The sequence below is a fragment of the Aulonocara stuartgranti genome, assembly GCF_965226115.1.
Source record: "Aulonocara stuartgranti genome assembly, chromosome: 5".
NCBI lineage: Eukaryota > Metazoa > Chordata > Actinopteri > Cichliformes > Cichlidae > Aulonocara > Aulonocara stuartgranti.
Genome location: NC_138943.1, coordinates 23,549,569 through 23,576,223, shown reverse-complemented (window position 1 = coordinate 23,576,223; position 26,655 = coordinate 23,549,569). Strand labels below are relative to the sequence as shown.

The window sequence follows — 26,655 nt, the reverse complement described above, 5'->3', positions numbered from 1 at the left end:
AAACACTAAATATAAGGACATTTCTGTATAATTTGTGTGTACAATATTGGTCAGTATCTATTTTTATTTCAATTAACCAAAATTGTAATTTTCAGTTATTGCATCTACAGTAGCAATTTAAAAATCCTAACATTGCCTCGTTTACCAGTTATCATGTCCACAAATGTGGGTGTCCACGCCGCCTGCCAGGCGGTGATGATAATAACCCATCAGCCTTTTATGACAGAGGGATTAAAAGTAGACTTGTGCAGCTTTTTGGAAACACTAAGAATATACATGGTAATATTTTTTTTTTTTTAACCATCTCAGATATAAAACACCTGCTGTTATGGGTAATGTCTCAAATATTAATGCAAAATTTTCTATTTACAGTTTATCAAATTGGGTTTCTCCCTTCAATGTTAATAATAATTAATGTTAATAGTAATTAATAGTAACTGGTATTCAGATCAATGCTTAACCTGTAAATATTAAAGTGTCCAAAAAACAAAGAAAAACAAAAACATTCCACTCACATTAATGAGGATGTAGTGTGTTACTTCATCTCACACCGTTTTCTGTATTTGTGAAGTTTATATAAAAATTCTAGCATCAGCACATTTACTCTAAATGTAAAACCAAAACACTTAACTTCATAATTAATATTTTGTTAGCTCCTCTTCTTATTTCTCAGTCATATTTTGTATGATCGTATGCCATCCTTGCTCTTTCAAAGGTAAATGGCACAAAAGGCACATGATCAGTTGTGTCCGAGGACGACCAGAGAGTGTGATAGTGAGCCAGCATCTTGAAAATTAATAATTCAAGCAACGATATGGCCATAATTGCGTACATTTACATCAATTTTTTTCTACCTTGACATGTCAGAATGTCTTCAGGAAGTATTTGTATTACAAAGATTCCGTCACAACACACAATATAAGCTAATTAAACTCAACAATACTCAAACAATAATCTTTATTTATCTCCACAGGGAAAACACTTTCACAGATTTCTTTTTAAAACAGCAACATAACACAATAACTCCACTTAAACTACTGTAAATGATAAATAAAAAAGACAGTAAAAAAAGAGACACAAAGGGTAACATGATTGTGGTCTGTTTTTCTTTTTGTAAACTAGACACCTGATTCGTTTTGCAAACTCTGGTCCATATTTTATTTAATTTCAAGTCTGACTTTTCACAGGTCCAGTGGTGCAAATCACAATAAATTAAGATAAATAGATTACTGTGAGAGACCAGTCAGTGTGTATCTGTAGCTGAATTCGCTCTACATGACTCGGATTCTCAAATATCTATTATTTGAAGTTTGTTTGGTTGAGAGTGGTGGGCTTGGAGTGTTTGTGTCTACCTCAGTGTCAAACTATTACTGCTGCTAACAGAAAGGTTAGTGAGCTGCTCTCTCAGACGCAGGTAAAGGCACGGATAAGTTCAAAACATTACAATTTGGCACACTAATAGCTGCCAAGCCTCAAGCCTCTGCTCAATTTGCCACCATCCCACATGGATGAGTTAGTGTCTAGTTTCAACTAGCTGATTAAGTCTGTTAATTCAAGTCAAATGTTTCTGTAGCTGTGCCAGTTGTAACAAGTATAACACTGAGACAAATTTGCCTGCATAAGTATGTGATAAAGAGGTCAAACCTGGGATCTTGAAATAAAGCAGCACAAGTTCAGTAAAACTGTGACTTCATTAATCTCAGGCATCATGATAAAAAAAAAAGCAACAACAACCCAAACACACAATTAAAGGATGTGTTGCTAATTTACATTATTTTGACGGTAGACTCCTTTCCTTCATACAGGTAGAATGAAAATGAGTATATTAGTTTTCCAACTAGCAAACAGCAGAAACTTAGTTTCTCTGTCTGGGGGTACATTTCTCAAAATGATTAATTATTTGGTTTGTTTTAAGCTAGAGATAACCACATCTATGTTACATTAAGGCCGTGCTAACACGTGTATTTTCTTGTTTTAAATACATTTATACATCATGTCCACATTACTGCATTTAAGGCACCATAAAGCATTATTTTTTTAACCCTGTTTAATTCTGCATGTTATAGATGCAGGACGCACATCCATTGTGTTTTAAAACAAAAACATGTTAGTGTGGATCTAAAGTACCTAAGGTAGTTCAATACCAATCTGGCATTATCAATTCATCCCAGATTCATTTCTAATACAACTTTACATCTGACTACACTATGCACATTTTGGTAGCTGATTCTTTGTAGGATCTCATGTCATCTCTTCCTCCATGTTTCATTTTGTTCGATTGCTTCAGATGTGAAGGAATGATAAGAAACCTGCAAGGTTTAATCAATGGATTGACCTAAATTTAGCTGGCTGCTTCATTAATAGTGATTCACTGGCATTCAGATCAATGCTTAACCTATAAATATTAAAATGGCCAAAAAACAAAGAAAATCAAACAAACACTGCACTCACATTTCTGAGGATGTCTGATTTATGGTAACCTGGAAACTATAGTTAGTGCTGTGCCATGTAACATTGTTTTGTAAGACGCTCCAATTTTTTACTCCAGGATAACAAAAACTTTCATGAGAAGTCCTTTTAGAAATAAAAAATTCCTCTATATCAATTTTCTATCTCACTTTGGTATAATGGGAAAATATGCTGCCTTTACATTAACAGAGTTAAGTTTGGCATCCAAGTTTCTTCTCTTTATACTTGGCTGTAAAAGTGAGAGGCGTCCTCTCCAAACCAGCGGCCTTGAGCACCCTCTACAGCTCTGTGGAGAGTTCCTCTCTGAATAACCTGGAAATGATCAACAGAAAGAAAAGATGAACATGTTGAGACGTACGTACAGCAGTGAAAAGCAGCGTATTCTCCCTGTCGCAGCAACACAAAGTAATTGTTCACTTTCACTTCAAACAGCTGCCAGCATTTAAAAACTGAGACAGGTGAACAGTGTTACTGTGTCAGATCATCACAATGCAAACATTTTGTCTGTATCATATCAGCATTTACGTATTGTTCAATTTCTCACCTACTTATGACTCTATTAAAGAAAGCAGAATGAAATGCTTTGAAAACAAGAATAAGCTTAGCTCATTTACCTGCTCATGGTACTGCTGAGTTTGGTAGCAGGGCGACTCTCCGACAAACATGTTTTTCATCCGCACTGCTCCCTGTCTGTCAAGGGAACGAGACCTGGGCGCTCTTTGCTGACTGCGTCTGTGCCACGACTTTAGCTGTTCGTTCACTGCTTGTCGTGGGAGACCATTAGCGTGGCAGTGTGGATGGTCCCAATTTGCTGGCGGGGTGATTCTAATATCAGGAGTAAAAGGCCTCTGTACTCGCTGGTGAGGTACTGCAGTGTCTTTATATCTATAATCATATCTATTCGAGGAACAAGGAGCTTGCTGGGGGAAATAGCTCCGTGGCATATCCATCTCATTGTAGATCAGTTCTTCATTGTAATAGGCTTTTGGAATACCAGGACTGGGCTGCTGCCGGGGATTACGGTAAAAGCCAGCATGCGGGAAAGCTTGAGGTCCATAGCTGCCAACTGGGCTGGGGAGCAGGAATGCAGATGGAAATTGTTTGGGCAAATCACCGGTCAATTCCCGACACGGGGAGCTATTGTAAGAAGGAAACGAGTTTTCAGAGTTGCTGTCCTCAGAGCTAGCATGGCTTCTGTAGTTCAGTGTAGGAGATGGAGTCTCTGGTAAAGTTATTGAGTATTCGGTCAGCCGCCTCCTCGGGCCTCGGGGGCGACCACGCTCCTTTTCAAATGCAGAGTCAGGAGAGGACAGCCTGTGCAAACCACAATAATTATAACAAACACAATAACAAAGCTACTTTGCAAAGAAACTGCGTGAGGCTTAAATAACTTTAACTATATTCTTAAATAATCCATTCTGTAAAGGAGCACCACACAGGGTGCAATTTCAACATGCAGATGTGTGTGAGGTATAGCTACCTGAGGGAGAGCTGTCTGTGCACTCGCATCTCTGGGGTGGAGGGTGTACTGTTTGACTGGGTGCGACTCAGCTTTAGATGGGAAAGTTGAACAGGCAGAGCCAACTGTGCTAAACAAGCTTCCAAGGGTGGCAAAGACTCAGGTTTGGCTGGGCTGCTGAACACACAACATAGGAGAGTAATTAATTAATATAACAATATATCTTATGAATGGTTAATGTGGGTACTACATGAAGGGTGGACAGTGTGGACATATACATGCACACACACTTTGATAAATGCATTTTGACATGTCAAACATTGAGTGATTTAATACTGTGGCAAACAGCAATTGTTCCTTTTAGAAATGAAAACAAATAGAAGAATACACATTATCAGGGGCAGGAGTTTCTATATATAATTATGTAAAGAGTTACAGTTGGCTCTGCACACTGACTGCTGCAAAAACAAATGGCAGTATTGACATGTTCTATTTAATTCAGAGCATTAATGGTTGTAGTGAAAACAAGGTTACTTTTTAAAAATGGCTTCTCTAAAGTAGATGAAGATGACCTGTTTTGAAGTAAAGGAATTTCTTACACTGTTAACGTGTTAATTAACAGTTTCCTTTTAGATTTTAGAAGTGAAAGGATGTTTTTTTGTTTTTTTAAATCTCATTTGGTCGTCGGGTTCTTTGGAAAAAATCCAACTGGATTCCTTCCAAAGAATCCAACGTTCGTTTACATAACATCACAAATCATAATTTGTGTTTCCAATTCCAATCCTCACAACTTGATAAACAGGAAAGGAGTTATAATGGATAGCCTGGGTTACCTCATCTTGACGGACGAGTGCGACTTCTTGCTCTTCTGGTAGGGCTGGTCAAGACTTGACTCGGTCCATGGGGAGTGCTCGATGGGAGGAAGGTCATACGCTGGCCTCGAGGTAAAGCTCAAGTCAACGCTTGGATGGGGAGAGTGACTCAGGTTCAGCTGCAGGGACTGCGGAGTCACACATGGAGAAATGTAGGCGCCATCCACGCAAGACTGCGTGGACAGAGGGAGCAGCTGGGGAGGATCCGTCTCTGCTGGATAAGGGAGTCCTGAAGAAGGCTGTGAAGACTGACTTGTGACTTCTAGGAAAAAACAGAACAAACCCCCCCCACAAATGATGCGCATGGTAAAGAATTTTGCATGGATAACATTTATTGTCACCACAGACTCTCTACCTTTGTGAATGACACTATTTAGGAAACATTTGAATTCTCGTGAAGTTTCTGTGGTTAACTAGTCATCTAATAAACTCTGTGAGGGTTTTAAACCAAAGAAAATGAAAGAAGGAAAAAAGTGCTTTCAAAGAAATAAGCAAAAACCTTACCTTCATCTTGCACAACAGAATCAGATAGAGAGCTGTCATCAGATGTGCCAAGATCTAAAAAAAACAAAATCGAAAGACACTCAGTATTAAAATTAAACATTTCTATGAAGAGCCGTTATGATTTGAATTGTCACCTTACCTTGTTGCGTAACACTGAGGGCAGGGAGTGGTGATGATCGGCCATGCTCCAGTCGAAGGCTGAAGGCCGTCTCTTGTAGATGCTCGAGTTTCTTCTCCTCTCTTTTGCACTGCTGCAGGCGGCTCTTCCTCACAGACTTGCTCAAGTTTTCCTCTTCACAGAGCTTCCGTGCAGCTTCATATATCTTCATCTGAAGCGCTAGAGAAGCGTCGACTGAACTCAATTTTGAATCCTGCAAAGGTTACGGCAGTTTAGCAGAGAGACAGACAACAACAAGAGGACACTATTCCATTGTGCAGTCTCCAAATTTGGCTTATACCTCTGCTCCTCGAGGGATTTTGAGTTCGTCAAGTTTAAACGCAGCTCCAACGCGGCGGTGAACCTGCGGGGCCTTCTCTCCTGGCTGCAGAGGATAATCTTCTGACAGCCGGCCCGTCAGCTCCTAAACAATATGTAACTAATTAAAATCCAAATGTCCCTAAAGCAACATCTCAGCATGAATGAAAGTTTATTTTTATAAGGATACACAGAAGCTTGGTTAAATGGTCAATCAAAACAAGGCTTCTTTTAAAAATCAACACCGATAAATCTCTTCAGTTTTGTTCCTGGCAGTTTTTTTTCCCCATTCAGTTTACTCAACCATCTCCATGTTGTAGTTCTGAAATGGTGTACAAGTATCTACCTCTTATCTCTTTACATGTTCAGACTTATAGGTGCAGAGACGTGGTTGCACAATTTTGCATTTGCAGAGATTTTCTTTCACAACACATTCTTTGGGTTTCACTTTCCCACTGTATTAAGTACCCGTGTCTTCACTGAACCCAGAGAAAAGCAAAGCACTGTTTCCGATTTCATTAAAGATCAGACAAAAGAGGCTCGTACTTTGAGTTACTCAAAGTCAACCGCCTTTACAGACAGACAAAATCTCACGTGTAGCCAATGAGCTTACTTATTCTTTTGTCACCGAGTTCTGGGAGAGGTATCATGACTCTCATTAGTTCGCCTAGAGCATGTCCCAACAGGACTGCCTTGCCCAAGTGTCAGCAGGAAAGAATGATCTGGCCTGGGATTTTACCCCGGAGCACCCATGCACGTCATGAACATGCCTGAATCTGTGTGTCCAGTTGGGAAATTTCTAGATTTCATTTCATAGAAAAGAGAAAAGACTTAACATGAAAAATAACGACGTGAAAAAATAACGACGTGAAAAAAAGTCTCATGCTGGATCCAAACTGAGGCTGAAACTGCTTAAAAGTCTTTAACAGCTATAATGCATTCATACACTACAGCCACATTACATGGACTGATTTCTCTCCACGGTCTATCTGAAAGGAAATGGGATAACAGAACAGGTACGATGGATAACGGAGATAACCTTGAAAATGCATTAGTTAGAATTGGTGTTGGCCTTATTCCTTTTAAATGGCCTAAAAGGAAAAGAGAGAATAGCTGAGATGACGTCTCAGTCTCACTGCGGCACTGAACTATTTTGAATGACTCACTTTTGAAATCGGCTAAAATTTCATATCTTTTCCTGTGATTTGAAAATTCTCTGTGATGGACTGGAGACCTGACTAGAGTGTACCAGATCTTGTTTACTTCAACTCACAAAAAAAAAAAAAAAAAAAAAAATCAAACCTTTACTGTCATTCAATCTCCTGGAACTTTTAGTTCACACTTTAATATTCTCCTGCCTTGATTATTGCAATTCACTTTTCAATTTTGCATCTCTCAGTCCTTCATAGATTATTTCCAACTGGTGCAAAATATAGCAGCTAGGCTGCTAACAAAAACTAGCTGTGATCCTCTAACCAGGGTCTCCTAACTGCCCGTCGCTCTGGTTTTAAAACCAGAGGTGATTGTTGATCAGTTCCAGCTCATCTGCAACCATGTATTAGATAAGTGATTAAAAAGGATGGAAGGGTTGATTTGGAAATGGAGCATGTAAAAACTGCAACCTATGACTGTCCTGTGATTTCGCATTAGCGTCCCATCCTCAGTCACTTCGCATTCATACATATTTGTGCATCCACTTGTGCTACCAATATTGTCATTAAACAAACACGAAATGTCCCTCCTGCAGGTCACTTAACACGAAAACATAACAAGAAAACTGCCCCACCACTTTAATCCTTCATAAACGGAGGCTGAATCATCTGCAGTGTGCTTCCAGTGTGAGCAAAAGCTGTACTTGTGACAGCTTGCTTAATTTCCTAACAATTGTCTTTACTTTGTGTAGATCTACTTAAACCATTAAGACTTTAATGAAGAGATGAATTAGATGTGACTCATTTGTTCTGTGACATGTTTCATTGTGATATGCAGCCTCGCCAGGTTTTAAACGGTTGATCTGTGGATGACCAGTGGAGTAAGCGTTACTTACAGCTTCTCGGATGCACAGTTTCCTCAGCTCATGTATGCACATCTCTAACTTCTCTTGGAGCTCCTGGTGTTTGATCTTTATGGCCCGTGTGTGTGTGGTCACATCCTTTGTGTGGGTTGTTGGGCTGTCAGACCCTGCAATAGCAAAGGAGCATATGAACAAATCTGAGATGATGTGACATTCATGTATTTCTTTATTTAAATACATAATAAATACAAAATATATTATATTTGATGCATGTGTTTTTGGGATCTCAGCATCATCGATGTGATTTTTCCCCCCCAGAAAAATCTGAGATATATTTAATTTCTTTTTTTTTTTTTTTTTTAGAAAAATGTGTTAAAAGGTTCAATAAACACTCCACTTTCAAAGAAAAATAATTTTCTGTCAGTTACTTGATGGTTAAGACTTTACAAGGTAAAGCAAAAGCTTAAATCTCCAATGACACTTAAATCCAAAAGAAAAAAAAGTAATTAAAAGCACCTGTGACAACTGTAACTTAAGCAGAAACTCAGTGATGATTGTCATTGTGTATCAGCAAGATGACAGAAACACTACCAAGAACACCCGAGAAAAATGAGATTTGAAATCTTAGACCGAGATTTGAAATCTTAACAGCGGTTACACAACATGTACAATAATTACACACATATGCAGGGAGAGGAATAGTAAACTTCAGAGCTAAAGAAACATCTAAGCATGCTACTGTCCAACTCCAATGGAGGTCAAACAGGGACAGCCATAAGATTCACAGCCTGATGAGTCAGCCTCCAACTTTTAAAACATCTTGAATTTAATTTCATAAAATGTGGTGGGCCTGTGACCCCAAAACGGAATAACAGCAGAAAATGAATGGATGGATGGATGGATGGCTAAAGAACTCAAATAAACCTGTCCAAATAAACTAAAGGAAAATAGATGAAAAGCAGTGAATCGTCTAAAACACACAATATTTAATTATTTTCACCTGATATTTGACATCACTCATAAAGGTAAATACAGAAAACAGTCAGCTCTTCTTAAAGATACCAAAGCACATACACGTTGCTGGTTCATTGGCTGAACCAAGACAAATTTGATTCGATTCCAAAGAAGAGTCCTGCAACAACTCCCGCCTTTGTGAAGCTTAACATGCTCAGTTTCTGTTGACATTGTGTTGCAGATGTGTGGTTTCAGCACCATCCTCATTTTGCTTCTGAAATGTGTTGTGCTAAAGTGACAACTCTGTGTGCACAAAAATGCCTGGATCTTAAAAGAAATTCACCACAAAAACAAGAAACTGATTAAAGACACTAAAAATCATTCAATGTCATACTTACAGAGAAGTCAGACTACTATGGAGATACAAATTCAATTGTACTCACATATTTTATCTGTACTGTGCCGTTTAAATCTAGTTTTTTTCCTGGTGTGTATATAAAAGGGTTGTTTAGGATGTATACTTTTATGTCTGTAAATCTATTCAGTCATATCATTGAAGCAGATTAACAATGGAGGCCACTGAAACTAAAAGCAACAATAACAGTGGACAGAAGAACGAATCCTTTGTTTTATCTGCTGTTTTAATTAGTAACACTGAAGAAAAATAACCGTCAGCTTCTCTGTAACTATAAACAACGCGAGCGTTCGACTGGTGCTGTCTGTAGCCTTGGTGACTAATGCCATTAGGTCTCCGGCTTATGGGAGTGGTTTCAGGCATCATCCATTAAGCACCACATACCTTCAGAGATTATTAACAGAATCCCTGCAGGTACTGACAAACATATGAGGCGCGACAGGAGAAAAAAAAAGAAAAAAAGAGTGACAGCACTACAATAGGCTGAGAAATTCCTCTTCCTCACAGTCATAATCACCCTATTCTTTCTGGTGTGACATTTTTTCATTGTATAGAACAAAGATCATGCGGCTCAATTAGGGCGTGAGGAATTTCAGAGGGGCCACAGCAAATCAGCAGAAACTAATGTGTGTGCAAAAACAAAACAGCTAATGTTTGCCGTTAATTATATGATACTGTGAGGAAGATAACCAAAGTGGAGAGGCAACTTTACTGACACCCTGAAGTAAACTGTGGCAATCCTTCCCCCAAAAATGACAGAATACAAAGACCCGCATGTTTACCAGGGCTGAACTTAAAATGCCCAGTTGCGCCTTTGGGCAGGCAAATTGTTTAACCTCTTCCACCCTGCATTTGTGACCAACAAGCAACTCGCCCTGCTCTGCTATGATCAGTATGTGCGCTGCATTGTTGGACTTCATTCCTACTGCACCAAATTCATGAAAGCTGTAGCTGGATATTTATTAAAGTTGTTCAATAACAAAAATGTCTATTTACTCACTGTTACAAGATATTATTAGATCTTGACAAGTGAAAATGTTTTTACATCTCATTATGTCCTCCTAAGGGGCATTACTCATATTTCAAAACTCACAAAGTTGTTTGAATTGACCCTAAAGTTATGGAACTGTAACAACTGAAATAAGATGCTTTCATGTGTAAATAAAACAAAAAAGTGGTTATAGAGTTAGGCAGACATAACCTCTTTTAGCTATTCCTCATCTCTGTTTACATCTCTGAATACAATGGCTACTACAAGCATACCGTCCAAATTTCTGACCCAAGTGTCAGCAGCGGTTGCATTGTGTAGGTTGTAGGCAGCAAAAGGTTTCCATGAATGGGAAGAATGAAAACTATGGTCTCTGCTGCACTGATTTCATCCTGTTGTTTGTTTAACTTGGTAGATAACATCTACCTGACCTTGAATGGGAAGGAATGACTTCTTAAAAGTGAAAAGTTAGTGGAGATTATTTTATCGAGAACATAACAGATTTTTCTGCTACCAGGGTATAAGTCCATGTTTGGATGAATTCTGTTATTTTCTAAAAGGATACTGTTTTGCTAAGTTAGCAGTGATCTCAAGAAATCATCGACACTGTTGCTTAAAAATACAATATACTTTAGGTTTTACTAAGAGTGACTTGAAAGCATGTGCTGTGATAAATTTATCTGGTTTGATGTGTTTGCTCAGTTTCAGCACTCGTTTACGGCAAAAGCAAGGCTTTACTGGGAAAAATGACTTTATGCTTTACAGGTCAGATGTGGGTTTCAATGCCTGTTTCAAATCGAAATAGTCTATTACCATTTTGATAATTGACACACTGCATGGGAAAAACCAAGCAAAGACGCAGATGAGAATCATTGCAATGATGCAATCAAGAACAACTGTACTTTCCAGTAGTTACAGTGTTGATCTTATTTTAACTGTCTGCAATACAGGGTGTATCAAAAGAATCTTCCAAAGTGCTTTAATTCTGCATCCGTTCACTGGTAATGATCGAAACACACCGTTAAAAAGAGGGGATTCATGGAGTTTGCATGGACATAGATTGACATAGATCCTGACCTTGTATGTCAAACAAAGTTTACTCCATCTTACTGCAAAGGTCCATTACCTTTGAAATCAGATGATTCTTTTTGCATTTCTCAATTACCCCCCCCCACAAAAAAAAGTAGTTTACTGCCGTATAAATTGCAAACGAAGCACTCTTGTGTTACAGGTCCTCGCCCAGCAAACTGGACATGAGGGGAACATCAGTGCTCAGTGTAGTCACACACATGTAGGAGTACGACCTGACTAGTTCATAGGTGTCAAACTCTGGCCCGCGGGCCAAATTTGGCCCGCAGCCTAATTACATTTGGCCCGCGAAGCCAAACCAAATTACTATTAGAGCTGGCCTACTGGTATTATACAGCTAATATATATATTGTTTAGTATTAAGCTTTGCTTGTTCCATATTCAGTTTTTCAGCAAAATGTGTTTGAGTCCATAAGAAAAGATTCATTCTTATATCTGGAGGAATAAATATATTTCAATAAATATTAACGTTAGCCCGCGACTTTGTTCCAGTTTTGAGTTTTGGCCCACTGTGTATTTGAGTTTGACACCCCTGGACTAGTTAGTCAGTTAGTGAGGCCGATGACTTTTCAGTCTTCAGCCTGTGGAAATAAAGCTGTGTGGATTGTAATTGACTGACAGTTTTGTATAGTTTTAAGTATTCGCATTGTTACTAAACCACAATATTTCAAAGAATGGACACGGTTTGACATCTTCAAGTAAAAAAAAAAAAAAAAAAAACAAGTGAAAAACTAAAAGACAGAACAACAAAGAGTCATTACTGAAATTAGTTTCTTTGTATGTTAGTTGTTTTGAAATGCGAGGAAACAAAAAAAAAGGTGAAGAAATTAAAAGTGGTCTTTCACATGGCTTTTTCATGCTGAGTTACAACTGTCATCTCTGTCTAGCACTTAACTCTACTTCCTACTTTCACATTGTTGTTAAAGTTGCCCAGTTTGTTCCTCCTGCCTGTAGCTGTTCTATACTGACACAGACTCAGGGGAACAGTTTGAAATCTCAACTCTATATCAAATGTAATGATCATATTGCAATGTGCAATGATTAGAGTGCATAGTTTTTTTTACTAAGCGTGCTATGACATTTAAAAATAAATAAATGCTGAAACACTGATTTTTTGTTTGTTTTTACCTGAATGAAGAATGATGCCGCTGTCAGTGTCGCTGATCTCCCCGTTCCCCTCCATGTCAGTAGATGGTCTTCCTGTTCCTGTTCTTCAGTGGAGGCAAAAGATAATGTCACATACCATGTCCTTCTGTTACGTAAGTAAGAATTTCATTTTCATTTAATTTAAAGTGACAGCCTCTATTTTTCTTTTTCTTTTTAGTGTCATAGCCCTGAATTGGACAAAGCAAGTATTGGCAAATTTGATACAGAATTTGGGAGTTTATTCACAAAGCCTGCGACCTAAGATAATCCAACAGCAAGGAGAAAAAACTGAGAATAATCCTAAATAACTAGACATTATGCTTCAAATAAAACCAATAGCGTAATTAAAAACAAACAAAAAACCTAAAACCAAGGAAAACATCATTAACACACAAGCTTCGCAAAGACCGCCCATTACGTAATCTGTGACCTGTTACTTAAGTGATTCAGGTGTGACTTGCCTCTTTGAACTCTTAGACAGGTGTAGTCACAGTCTTCCACAGCACACGTTTGTGTAGCATGAGTACACATATGTGTTGTCAAGTCTAGGGTGTTTCCTGTGACGGCCTGTTTGTTAAGCTCTGATGTCATGATTGCCACTAACTCACTCCGTGTCATAGCTGGCTCACAATGCATGAGTTATAAATCCATCTGGTGGCAAATAAAAACTGGGAAGTTTAATAATTAACTGAGTGAACAGAGGAATGCCACTGTGGTTGCATTCCAGCACACAGGCTTGGTTAACTTCAGCTAAGACTAGAAAGCAAAGGAACAACTACCCAAGGTAAAGTCAGCTATGTCATACAAGAACCAGTTTAATGTTAGTCGATCTATTGGGTAAACACCAGGAAACATGCAGAGATCTTCAAAAATAATTAAATAAAAATAAAAGTATCCCATTATCTTATCTATTCTAAAAATGACATAACCATGACATACATCCACAAACCTGTGACTGTTACCTCCACACCTCTGAATCACAGATAACTGCCAGGTGTTTTTGCACAGTTACAGCAAAACAGTAAAAAGCCACCTCATCACTGAGCACTGACATCTCAAACCAAGCAATTAAAATAAATAAATAAATAGACGCAGCCACACATCTTTGGCAGATACACCGACACAATCTTTAAAATCCATAGGTCAGGAGTGCCACCAAATTTCATGCGACTGTCTGGACCAACATAATCATACACAGTACACAACAGTTTTTTGTTTTTAACTACACTTGCATACTGTTAAAGTACATGCAAGTCAAAATGATAAATAAACCCACTTCTAATTGGGCCTCAAAACAGACCCCTTACTGGGAAGAAGATTTGCCAAGGATATCTCCATAATCCTAACACTGATTTAGCTGTTTGACTAATAAACAACGCTGCACAGCAGCAGGAACAGCTCGTTACAACCCTGAGAGAAGTGAACGAGACTAAAGCGATGTGTCACAATCTTATCAGTTTCTAGCCCAGAGATAACCAAGGAGGGAGCAACGAACACAGCATTCTCATTTTATACACATTAATGGTCCAAATCTGTGGAAATGGACTTAAATGATGCAGCAAAACTTTAAGATTTATAGCAAAGTATGCCAAAGACGCCCCTTTCAGAACCACTGGACTGATCAATCAATGTTCTTTCAATGAAGCCTTAACAGCCACCACTAATTCTATTAGCCCAAATAATGTCAGTACAAACAATTCAGTTACTGAAACAATTAGTCTGCTTTATTCTGAGACATTTTAATCAACGGTATGATTATTCAGCGTTGATTTTCATTTCCAACAATACACCAAAGCATATCCTTTACATTAAAATCTGGGGAGTCCAGTTATATGCCTTGGAGCATTTTTGAGTTTTCCGTTTCCCACTTGGCAAGTTGAAGTCAAGTTAAAATCCCCAGGAAATAATCTGCACTCATCTATCCTCCACGCATGGATGAAGTTGCATTCTCAGTTGCAAGCGAACTGAAACTTGTCAAGTGTTTACAGGTAGGCATTTGGTTTGGTGTGATTTACCTGCCGGTAAAACATATTTTTCTTGTTTGTAATATTTTTTGAACAACTTTACATCCTTGAGGACAACTAATTAACAGTTTCAGTAAAAGAATTTCATTGTGTATAAGCATTCACATTAATAGTACAATTACAGATATTCTACATTAATCCAAGTTAACGCACATGGACGTTTGTAGGTTTTATGAAGAATGTCATTAGGACAAAAAAACAAAAAACAAACAAACTTACTTTACTTCATGGAAAACTCAAAAATCCAACCAGTGAAAAGTGTCCAACAGAATTCCCAACTTGAACGGAGATACACAAAACCTGAGCCGCACAGAGTCTGGGCAGGAGCGAGAGACTCACCGCTAAGAAAGCGCTGCTTGCTGAAGAGGTGTGGCCTCGGACAGCGAGGGCTGAACACTTGAGATGGTATCACATAACTCGACTCCTGTGTGAGCTTGAAACTGTGTCAACAACAATGACCAACACACCGAGAAATTACAAGTCACTTCATGCTCTTATCAGTCCACTTACAGATGGGTGGGGCCATCTTTGACTGAAACGTGCGTCTCATGACAAATGCAATATCGATTGGCCCCCTGACAATAACACTTTAATTCATTGATAAACAAATTGTTAAAAAAAAATAAATAGACGGTAGACTTTTTTTGTTATTAGCCAAAACAAAAAAGCAAAAACATACTATTTTCATGCTCAAAAAATTGCAAATTTCTGTTCTCACATTTTATAGACCAAAAGATTAATTAGCACCAAAGTCATTCAAGAGATTAATCATGAGCTCATTATTTATTAGTAAGTTTATCCTTATCAGCAGCCGGATTGCAGCAGTCAAAGATCCTGGTTCACTGTGATTTGTTTAAGGGCTGGAAATTTGTTTGTGGGACAGAGCTCATATCTGGTTTAAATGACTCTATGACTTCATAACTGCATTTAAATGACTCGCTCACAGAGTTGGGCTTCTATTTTCTCACTATGATCATTATAAACTATTCCTAATAACTGTGAGAGTTTGAGGTAGTACAGACCAAAGATGAGAACACCAGAGTCAGTGCATGTTTACTGCCATCTCCTGGTTGATTAAAAGCAGAGAAAAACAACAACAACACGCAATCATGAATTTAAAACTTTACTAGCATAGATTTTCGTGTGTCCCCTTAAACTTCCCCCACCTGTCTACCTACTTCCGGTCTACCCATACAGAGGCTTTTTTGCATCCACCTCTTTCCTCCTGCACTGAAAAGAGGGAAACAAATGGTACTGGCATAGTTCACGTGATTTACAGAGCACCTGCTTTGCATGGTTCACATTCATTCTGAATCTCAATATTCAGTTTGGCTTTCCAGGAATGTTGGTGCTCAGACACCCGCAAAAAGGTCCAGCAATTCCCAGACACTCGGGGATCAGATCTCAAATGACATGGCACCGAGAAAGCAGCAAGGTTTTGGTTCAGTGACTTCTACACTTAAGACTTCACACTGTGAGCACTACTCAACACATTTCACAGATACTAAGCCATGTCAGACTTTCAAGTTTGCCTTTGACTAGGTGGGTTTTTCTGCACTGAAGATTTCTGAGCACCTCAGACCCAGGAAAAATACCCTCCTCCCATTTAAATGCTTTTGCTCATTTAGGATTCATTTAATCAAGTATAATCTACATGTTTGTATATCAAATGATCAGAAATAACAGGAAAATGCATAGATTTCTGTTTAAGAAATAAGTGGTAATTATCCTTTCACGTGGAAAACTGCATACACAAACAGACGATATTTGGTGTCTCCTTCAAAAACAAAAGCTAAATGATTTTTAAAACACAATTCTTCTGCAGTATCAAAAGGTTTAAGCCTATTAGGTAATGCAGCCTAATAGACTTCAAATGTTTTCTAAATGGGAATTTCAGGAAATCTAGTTTCTCATGTGGCTCAACTGATCAGACAGGTCTTTCTGACAGTTTGCCCATCCCATTTATTTTAAGGCTAAATAAATATGAGTTCAACAGCCTTTTTTATGGTTTATTATAGCACTAGATGTATTAGTTGTATGACTATATTAAGCTATATTAGATGCATTAGTTTGACCTAATAATAATGCAAATAAAGGTTGTAGTTGGGAACAGTGCTTACCACCTACTTCAGTCAGCTGAGATTTTGTCTTTTTCAAAGCGCACTCATAAACAGTATTAAACATGGGCATAGCTTCCAGGTCTGCAAAGTAAAGGCAACATGGAATTCCCTTAAATATGTATTCATTTTAACTTCCACCAGTGACCTTGACTCCTATAGACATCTATGGGAAAACATCACCCCAACATCAGTAAACATATGAGTTTATGGGTTAAGTCACTAATTTCATGTCATACTGAATAAAGCACGAAGTTTAGTTTGGATAAATAACCCCCTGGCTATTTACTTACTGAGAAGCCAATAAGTGTGTGGTTTCTCATCGAATCGGCTTTCAAAACACCAAAATAGTGACATCATCATCTCGAGGCTTTAAAACAGGGCTTCAGAAACCACTGGTTGATGTCATAGAGGGTTAGCGTTTTCACAATACTAGAATTACAAACTCGATACCGATACACAGGAAAACACTCGACACTCAACAGCATTTTCAATATCACGACAAAGATTTTGTTCCCCTTAAGCAAAAACAGAAGGAATGAACTGATATTTAGAAAGTGTTCATTTTTTAATGTTTAATTATCCAAATTATAAGTTAGATTGAACAAAATTAGTATTTAAGATTACATTTTAAAATTGGAAAACTTCATTAGAGATCATGAAGTTAAATATATTTTAGAACCTACTTAGAAAAAAAAGGTACAGAAAACAACACAACACCTAACATTTAAAGTGTGGTGTTAGTTGTGTTATGTTCACTGTGAAAGACTGAACCACCGGCCACTGCCTGCATTTTAAAACTGACCTCACAGCTGGCTACAACAAAATAACAAACATTTTAATAAATTATTGTAAAGGAAAAAAAGTCAAAGTTAATCATCTTGTCCACATGTGCCTGCAGCCTGTCATCCACCGTTCACATTGCTCTGTCTCAGTCTGCATCTTTTTACATCCTCAGCTCCGCTCTTCAGGCATGAAACCTGTCTGATTCTGCTGTTCTGCTCTGGATTTCACTCTTTATTTCTACTTTGATTTCCTCGCTGCTCTGCACAGCAAGCAACCCTCCAGGTTCCCAATGACAACATGATGATAATGTCGCTATCGGGCAATTGCTAACAGTTAAATGGATAAAGTGTGCACAGGCCAGGTTAACATTTCTAATAACAGTTTAATACTTCACTGTTGTTGAAACAGAAGCTTTACTGATCACTGAAATTCCTGTGTCTGTCATCCAGCAGCAGTGAGGTGAAATTGTACAGCTGCAAATGGCGATCTTAATTGGATATTAATTTTAGTATCTATTAATATGAGGCTTTAGATTTTTTTTTTTTTGGTCAAACCTACAGTGGGTACGCCCATCTTTTACTTTATATGTGTGCACCTCATTTCTTTATAGAAATGGCTTTTTCCCTATTGCATGTTTAGTTAAGATTTACTCACTTAACAACTGAAAATACACAATATTTAAGGCTCAAGGAAAATCAAAGATCAGTTATAAAGTTAAATGAATGCATCCATAGTTAATGAGTAAATAATGCCATGAGAATAATGATCAAATTAGTAGTGATGAAGCATCCCTACCTATTACCAGCGCCTGTTAGTACAATACAGCAGCACATTATACAAAAACAAAACAACAACAAAACAGCATCAAATCATATACAAGAAATTAATTCATATTTTTTTAAGTACTCGTGTAAAACGCTACTGTTAAATTCTAGGATTCTCACAGGTTTTCCAAGACCGTCTGAGCCCATATAATACCCCGCACTGATCTGGGAAACTACAGTTAAGAGGAACTGAGAGAAAGCTGTAAATGAGAAATGTTTAGCCACATTTTAACAACTAGTCAAAGATGCAATTATAGTGTAACATTTCACAGTCAGAAGCGCATTAGTCACATCGCAGCTGTCCACCAACAGTGTGTTTAAGTCCATCATGCTTGATGTGATGACTAGTAAAACTGTTTCCTACAAAGATACCAAACACACAGCATCCAGAGTTATGGTAGCCAGTTGGTGGATGTCATCATGGGTAGTTTATATAAACCAGAAGTCCCAGAGAGACAGAGAGCAGGCTTTGTAAAGGAAACATAGCAGCTGGCAAAACAAATTCTTTAAATATTCTTGAGTCCTTTTTATAAGTGCATGGGCTAGACCGCCGCTGCCAATGCAGAATTATTAAGTGCCAGTCCTCAATACTTTAAAACTTAAGACAAATGTGTGCCAGTGAAACACTTTTTAAGCTGCACTAATAAACCACAAACCCTAAAAAAAAAAAGAAAATCAAAAAAATAAAACGCACAGGAAGAGAATCCTGTTTCAAACCTTCACACTTCTCACTGCCTGCAGCCAACGTACATGTGAGAAAAAAAAACCCTAAACAAAACACTACATGCACACTTTGGCAGAAGAAAAGTCCCTGATTTGATCACTGAACAATTTGTTTATCACATGCAAACCAAGCATTAAAATTGTGGCCGAGAGGGAACAAGCCTAACACATTAAAAACTACAATTAAAAAGATGAGTATACAGTTATGGTTAAAGAGGGAAAAACGTATACCCTTAGCAGGTAAAAACAACCAGCAACAAATGACATATTACACAGTGTCATTATTTATTTAACAAAAACCAAATCAAAATTGAGAAGCAATGTGTGGAAAAACGAAGTTCAACCCACGATTCAGTAGCTGGCAGAAGCACCTTTAGTAGCAGTAACCTGAAATTACTTTTAGTTTCTTTATGACTATCAGTCTCTCACATCGTTGCGGAGGAATTTTAGCCCACTTTTCTTTGCAATCTTTACAACGTGGCTTCCGTTCATTGAGTCCCCCCCCCCCCCACACACACTTATGTACAGCTCTCCTCACTCCAGGTCCTGCTAGATTAATTAAATTGGTTTGAAGTCTGGACTTTGATTGGACCACTGCAAAACCTTGATTCTTTTCTTTTTCAAACATTCTAACATAGATTTGCTGCTGTGTTGCTGCAATGCTCACCATGCTTCAGCTGTCAGACAGGTGGGCTCATAATTTACTCTAGAATACTTTGGTATAGAGAGGAGTTCATGGTCAACTTGGTGACTGCTAGACGCCTTGATTATTTGGAGTTATTTGGCAAAACAAGCCCAAATCATCACCCCTCCGCCACTGTGCTTGACAGCTAATGTCTAGTGGAGGTGTTTGTGGAGGTGTTTGTGAAAGTCAAAGTCCAGACTTCAACTCAATTGAACCGCTGTGGCGGGATACAAGAGAGCTGTATATAAATGGATCATTGCTAACCTCAATGGTGCGAGTCATACAGAAACCTGAAGTTACTTCAAGTTATCACTATTAAAGGTGTTTCTTCTGGTAAAGGTGGTTTTACCATGACAGTATATTCTGTTTCAGTTTTCTTTATCTCTTAAATCCCAGTGTTATATTATATTTACACCAAATACCAAACACGTTTTTTATGGCCTCACACATTTAGTAAATTTTACACTCATTCTCTAACACTCAACTAGGGGTGACTGACACATCAGGAAACTTTAAGGTTTTATGTGGGTTTAAACAATGCTGGGCGGCACAGCATGAGTTTGTAATTACTGCTGCACTGGAGGGTCAGTGAAGTAGTAGGGGTTAAGCCACTTCTGTCTTTTGCCCTTGGGTCAATGCTGAGGAATGTGTGACTGCGGTAAAATTTCAATCAAGTGAAATGAGAAACTAACCAATGGGACGACTGCACAGGAGATAACCTTTGCATGGATCAGAGCATAATAGCATCAAACTTGGGAGTATGCCTAGTATTAACAATTCTGTAAACTGTGTGCACATTTCAAAAAGCTTGCAAAAGTACTTCATTAGGCTTGCATTTTATGATCAGACATGTTTACTCTTCCAGTCAAAGAGGATGTTGCAATCCGACAACTTCTGTGTACAGTCAGGGATCTGTAGACAGTTTATGGTTCACCTTCAAGCTTGACTTCTCGTTTGCAAACAATTGACACACCAATATTTTTTTTAAACAGCTTTTTAAAGTAAATAAGTATCACATAAAAAATTAATTCACATTTTAAAAAAGAAGATAAACAGACTCCGTGATACTTAGTGTTTCAGGATCACTGGTTTATACACACACACACACACACACACACACACACACACACACACACACACACACACTGAATACAAAAACAAATAAAAGTAAATCTAACTGAGAAAGGAGAGTGTGACTGTATCATCCACTCGCTCAGTCAGATGCACTGAGTTTGCTGGGCCTCATCTTTAGAGTTTCTCAAAGTTTAAGAACTTCTTCGCTTCAGTGGTCAGCTCTTCCCCAAAAATACTTTCACCCTCGGCTCACTGTTACCCAGCATTAAGTTAGGTTCAGCAGTTCTAAATAAACAACATGCTTCACAAAACTAGTTAAAGTAAGATAATAATTCTTAGCTTTCTTGCTCTTACCTTCGTAGCTAGTTAGCCTGCTAGCAGCATGCCTCATCTACATCCATACAATCTGCGCTCCATTGGCTCGCAGCCTCCCAGATTTGAGCTGGAAGTTTACTTTAGCTACAGTGAAAAAAAAAGGAGTGGAAGAAAACAGAATCGAGTCCCAGCGTTACGTCAGTGTAGTCTAGCCGCTTGAATTAACAGGAAAACAACCATTAAGCTGAAGCTGAGTTCTCAAACCGCTAACTTTGTTGGAAAGCATACACCGAGCGCTCACTGAGGCAAAGGAACGCCGAGCTGCCTTCAGGTACCGTCGGAAACAGTTAGCACACGAGCCAACAACAAGTAAATACCATGGTAACCGCGTTGTGCCAAAAAGTGATCATCTTCTAAAAACTGATTTCCAGTGTTTCCATTTGTGTTTTTTTTTATATGCAATGTCTTTACTTATATTGGTAAATAGACTAAATAAACAGGATTTACTACGTGGCTTTTAAATAAAGGATATATTACAGTCACTTTGCCAAAAACTGATTTCGGCTTCTACCTTGCAACAGAAATGTTGTTTGTGGCTCAAGATGATTCGATATCATTCATGATGGATACGTTTAACATTTGTTTTACATATTATTGCCAAACAAGTTATTTATACCACTTTAAATACAGACAATGGCTTTTTGGCAAATACCGGAAATCATTGGTAATATGGTTACCAATGATTCACATACATTTACGTGTTGTTTTCGAGCCACGAACTACTCGTGGTTTCAGCCCTGCTGGTTTGGTGTTTCTTACATGAAACAATATAGCAAGAAAAAAAAAGCCGCAGTGTTGAGCAATCCTTCACCAGCAGTTAATTAAGTCTGAGATGTCCAGCAACACTTCTGCAGTTTACATGACTCCTGCTGTGTTGTCACGGGGACATCCTGGGCTTCCTATTGATGCCAAATGTGTAGGGACTGGGCTAATATAGCACACAGAGTTTTTCAAAATGATGGAAATTACAGCTTCCATATTTTGTGGCTGCAAGGAAAGTTAAGTAACGCCTCCCCCCCCTCCCCCCCAAAACAACAACAACAACAACAACAACAAAAATCAAATGAATGTAGTGTCATCTGGAAAGTGAGAACTCTCTCAAATATAATGAAACAAGGCTCACATATACGGATTCCCTTCACAGGTTAGTGTCCTGTGCGGCAGCTGAGAAACCAAATCTCACAACGCCAGAGCCCAAACTTATACGATACTAAAATAAAACATTCTTCTGCCTTTTTTCATCCAGTGATCAACCAAGACCTGATGTCCACTTAAAGGGACAGAAGATAAGAAATATATAATAAAAATTTTAAGATGATGCAAAATGTTTCTTTGAAACACAGTATTTACATGTTCTAAAATAAAATAAAAATAAAGGGCCTACACGCTGTGTCAGCCACTCGGATGTAAGAAATTCCGAATGTTAGATAGGATTGTGAAGGCAGCACCACTTACGGGTAGTGAGCTACAGATGACCAATGCATGAGTCCTCATAAAGAATCATGTATTGGTCATCAAAATATTTTTTTTAAAGTCACAAACAAAGAAACAAAACCAAAAACCAAAAACCAAACAACAACAAAACTCTCACTGTGAATCTTTATTAGGATGACTAATAAGAGGTAGGATACACATACATTAGAATTCTATCGAAACGTCCACTAGAGGTCACCCGCACCTTACTCTGAGTTCCCTGTAAACAATGCAGTCCTGTGAAAAACTAAGTACGCTCTCATTTAAGAGAGTGTACTTACGATAGAACACTATCGCTGGGTGATTTTCACCCGAGCAAATACATTTACATGATTTCTCTCTCCCACAGGTGTTAGCGTGTCAAAGAGACTGTGCCTTCACCAGGGAAGTCTCAAATATCCCCACTAATGGGTGGACCAAAGACCAGCTTTCCAGTGTCATTATTTTTTTTAGGAATTTTTTTTATTCTTGAATTCCTAATCTTTCTGTAATTTTGGAGCATTATTTTAGGGTCCACCCATGACACTTTTTCATTTTGTTAGACATGGTACAGTTGAAAGTAAAAGAAGACAACTCTAACTTGTCATGTGTTGTCATATTTTGATATATTTTGATGACAAGTACTTTTTATTGGTCATATTATATCGGGTAAAAATCACCTGGCATTAGTGATTGTGTTACTATTTATAGCGATAGTGTTCTAGGGTTAAGAAGGTAAGTGGCCGCTGCTAATTAAATGCACTTCATTCATTGATCAACAGTAAGTGTGACCACCTCTATAACTGCAGAAGTTCTGTCAGTTTGCTGGCCTGAAGCATTCAGGCTTGTGTTAACGCAATGCCACAGTCTTTCCAGGAATAGATGTTGAGCAAATTCACTGGAAGATGACACCTTGAAATACTCAGAGAAATTGCAAAAACGCAAGAGTTATTTCTAAGACGCTGCAGGACTCAGCATGTTGATAAGAAAATGAGACTGAACAAATATGGTTTGTTTGGAAGAAAAAAAAAACACAACCTGGCAGCATGTCTTACGTTTGCAAAGTTTCATCTGGATCCACAAACAAGCTGGAGATGTTTGGCCATAATGCAAAGTGGTACATTTGGGGAGAGCAAAAGCACATAAGCACAAACACCTCATACCAAGTGTCAAGCACGATGGTGGTGGGGTGATGATTTAGGCTTGTTTGCAACCACAGCACCTTGGCAGCTTGCAATCATTGAGTAAAGCGTGGACTTCTCTGCATACCAAAGTATTCTAGAATCCAATGTGAGCTGTGCAACAGCTACAGCTTTGTGCTACAAGCAAATCTACAACAGAATTGCGGAAAAGAAGATGTTGGAGTTGCCCATTCAAAGTCGAGACCTCAAGCCTGTTTAGATGCTGTGGTGTGTTAAGAGAGTTGTGCATAGAAAAATACCCACAAACCTCAAGGAACTGAAGCAACGTTCAAAGAATAGTGGAACAAAATTCCTTCACAATGATGTGAGAGACTGTTCAAGTCATACAGAAACTTCACGTTGCGTCAAGTTATTACTGTATGATAAGGCAACGTCGATTTTCACAGAGTCCTGTACTGTATAGACCGCATAGAGTCCTGTGAAAGCTTTCTTTTTCTTATCACTCTACATTACACTCATGACATATTTCCTCTTATGAGTCCCTCCGTGTAGGAGAAAATATTATGCCTGCGTAGCAGGTTTCAAAACTAACAAAGGCCAACAAATGAGGTTTATTTAAAAAAAGGAATGATTCGAAGAAGACAATTTTCCGGTAAGTCTAATAAATGTTACTGTCACGGCTGGGAAGGCGAGCCGTGTGGTGTGGAGGAAGGAGGACCCAAGATGCAAGCAGTGGATGAAAACGCTAGTGAAGTTTATTTACAAGGTGTAGTGGCAAACAAGCAGTGGGGGCATGACAAATAACTGAAAACATCTAAACTGGGAGAACTAAAATAACAGACCTGGGAGCATACAACAAAGGGATGAGAGGCAGAGAGGCAGAGAGGCAGAGAGGCAGAGAGGCAGAGAGGCAGAGAGGCAGAGAGGCAGAGAGGCAGAGAGGCAGAGAGGCAGAGAGGCAGAGAGGCAGAGAGGCAGAGAGGCAGAGAGGCAGAGAGGCAGAGAGGCAGAGAGGCAGAGAGGCAGACGTCGAGCAGGACACCGAGTAACACAGACTGACACCGAGTAACAGGCAGGAGAACACACAGGGCTTAAATACACACACCAGTAATCAGGGGATGAGAGACAGGAGGGCAACACAGCTGGGAGGAATCGGAGCTGACGGGACAGGGGAAACGTAAACTGAACACATTCACATCAGACAGAGACCTTCACAATAAAGCAGGAAACTCAAACACGGGGAACCAAACAAGACACAGAACTAAACAGACAGCTTCACAAATAGACGGGTTGACACCATAGACAGACAGAGACACAGACGCAGACTCAAAGGCAGACCGAATATAATACATAGAACTCAAACAATAATAATCATCATCATCATCATAAACTAGAAAATGATAATAAACTAAAAGCGCTGGGTCACCGACCCCGGACCATGACAGTTTAGGACAACCACAATAAAAATCTCCAGCTGAATATCCACTACATTTTAAATTCAGGGTCATCAGTGTCACAGATCAAGAGGCAGTACATGCTGGACAGGCCATCAGTCTATTGTCAGGTCATCGCACAGAAACACTCACACTTGTAGCCAGTTTAGAATCATCAGGTAAACTAACGTGTGTGTCTTTGTATTGTGAAGAAGCTGGAGTTTCAACAGAGCACCCACTCAGGCGTGGGAAGAACATGCAAACTACACAAGTGAGTGGTTTCAAAACCAGGACCTTCTTGCTTCGTGGTGACAGTGCTAACCACTGCGCTGCTAAATAACATAATTCTGAATATTAAATGATGTAACCAGTCGATTTTTTATAGTTTTTTTTAAAGTTTTTGTTCAGATTTTGCAGGTGGTTTTAATCCCAAACATCAAGCCATTATGTGCCCTGAACACTGAGTGACATAATCATAATAAAATCCTGAGTTGTAAGTCAGTGTAAAGCAGATGATGTTTTCATCTGGATGTGTTATTGAAAGAGGATATAGCCAGTTTTTAATAGTAAACAACGTCTGTCTGTCTTTTTTTTTCTTTTTTCCTCAGCACTTCCTTGCTTCTTGTAATCAACAACATGTAACCACATCAGTTGAGGTGTTGTTTCATTTTTCAGGTAGACAGAAAAAATCTGAAACATCTCTTTTCTTTTTTTATTCTAACAGCAGCTATCTTTAAAAACATAGCATACACATTATTCAGAAACACAGTTCATGTAGAATTATTATGAAAACTTTCAGTATAAGCCAAATGATCTATTCCTGTTAGCAAAGGAAAGAAAGTTGCTAAATCTTAATCAGGGTTCCTTACAGGAAAGTCTCAAAGGCATATCTGTGCAGGTGCATGATTTTAAATCTTTCAGTGTTTATTTGAGACGCCTTGTTTATCAAATGTTGCTCATGCAGGCTTCGTTTATGAGATTATAAAAACCACAGCCAGTCGTCTCATCTGAGGCTTACAATGCTGGCATGATCTCATTGCAAATGTTGTATGTGTTTGTGGTCGAAAGGGGGTGTAAACATTTTTTAGCTGCTCACCGTTATTTTGCAGTACTGCTTGAAGTGGGGCAAAAACAAAAAAAGAAAGAAAAAAAAGTGATGGCTACTTTGACACTACTGTGCATGTACTTACGTTCATACTCATTTTATATTTGTTTTTGCAATTAGTAACATTAATATTTGAATGAAATGCATTTATTTGCCGTTTTTGCCTTGAAACCTCTTTCATTAAAACTCTTTAAAGAAACTATGATCCAAGCCAAAACAAGGGACAACTACAGGAAAAATAAAGTAAAAATAAAAACTAATATTAAGTGTAAATCCAGCATAATTGAAAGAATAAGTAGAAAGTTGTGTTGAGTAATCAATCAATCTGATACTTGCAGAAGTTACATAAATGGCCTTTTTGTGAAGACTGAAACATTAACCAAAAATATTTTGAAGATTACACTCACGGACCAACAGCCACAATGGTTCTAGTTAGCTTTGATGTCAGCATTAAAATACAACACCACTGTTTTATTATTATATTTTCTTTTCTTAAAATGACTTAACGGCTCAAGAATAAACTTACTTTT

General features: G+C 38.4%; 1 protein-coding gene across 7 annotated transcripts; it reads right to left on the bottom strand.

Moving 5' to 3' along the window:
- Positions 1-938: 938 nt before the first annotated feature.
- inavab (innate immunity activator b) lies at positions 939-21,259 on the bottom strand. Of its 7 annotated transcripts, none has more exons than XM_082532595.1 (11): positions 20,973-21,259; positions 14,749-14,849; positions 12,368-12,450; positions 7,827-7,960; positions 5,763-5,885; positions 5,444-5,675; positions 5,305-5,358; positions 4,762-5,062; positions 3,950-4,105; positions 3,084-3,783; positions 939-2,781 (listed from the first exon to the last, which is right to left on the bottom strand). In XM_082532595.1, exons 3-11 carry the CDS (start codon positions 12,420-12,422, stop codon positions 2,689-2,691), a joined length of 1,848 nt encoding a protein of 615 aa, XP_082388721.1. In that variant the 5' UTR covers positions 12,423-12,450; positions 14,749-14,849; positions 20,973-21,259; the 3' UTR covers positions 939-2,688. The 7 variants fall into 7 exon arrangements, with proteins under 7 accessions (XP_082388721.1, XP_082388722.1, XP_082388720.1 ...); XM_082532596.1 differs by having other exon boundaries at positions 12,368-12,445; XM_082532594.1 differs by lacking the exon at positions 14,749-14,849.
- Positions 21,260-26,655: the final 5,396 nt, after the last annotated feature.

Bases quoted from the DNA above. Each gene is read 5' to 3' on its own strand.
- inavab (XM_082532591.1), bottom strand. From the start codon at position 21,009: ATGAGGCATGCTGCTAGCAGGCTAACTAGCTACGAAG. The intron at 5,676-5,762 runs GTATAAGCCAAA...TAACCTTTGCAG, and splicing joins AAATCCCTCGAGGAGCAGAG to GATTCAAAATTGAGTTCAGT. The intron at 2,782-3,083 runs GTAAATGAGCTA...GATCATTTCCAG, and splicing joins CTCAGCAGTACCATGAGCAG to GTTATTCAGAGAGGAACTCT.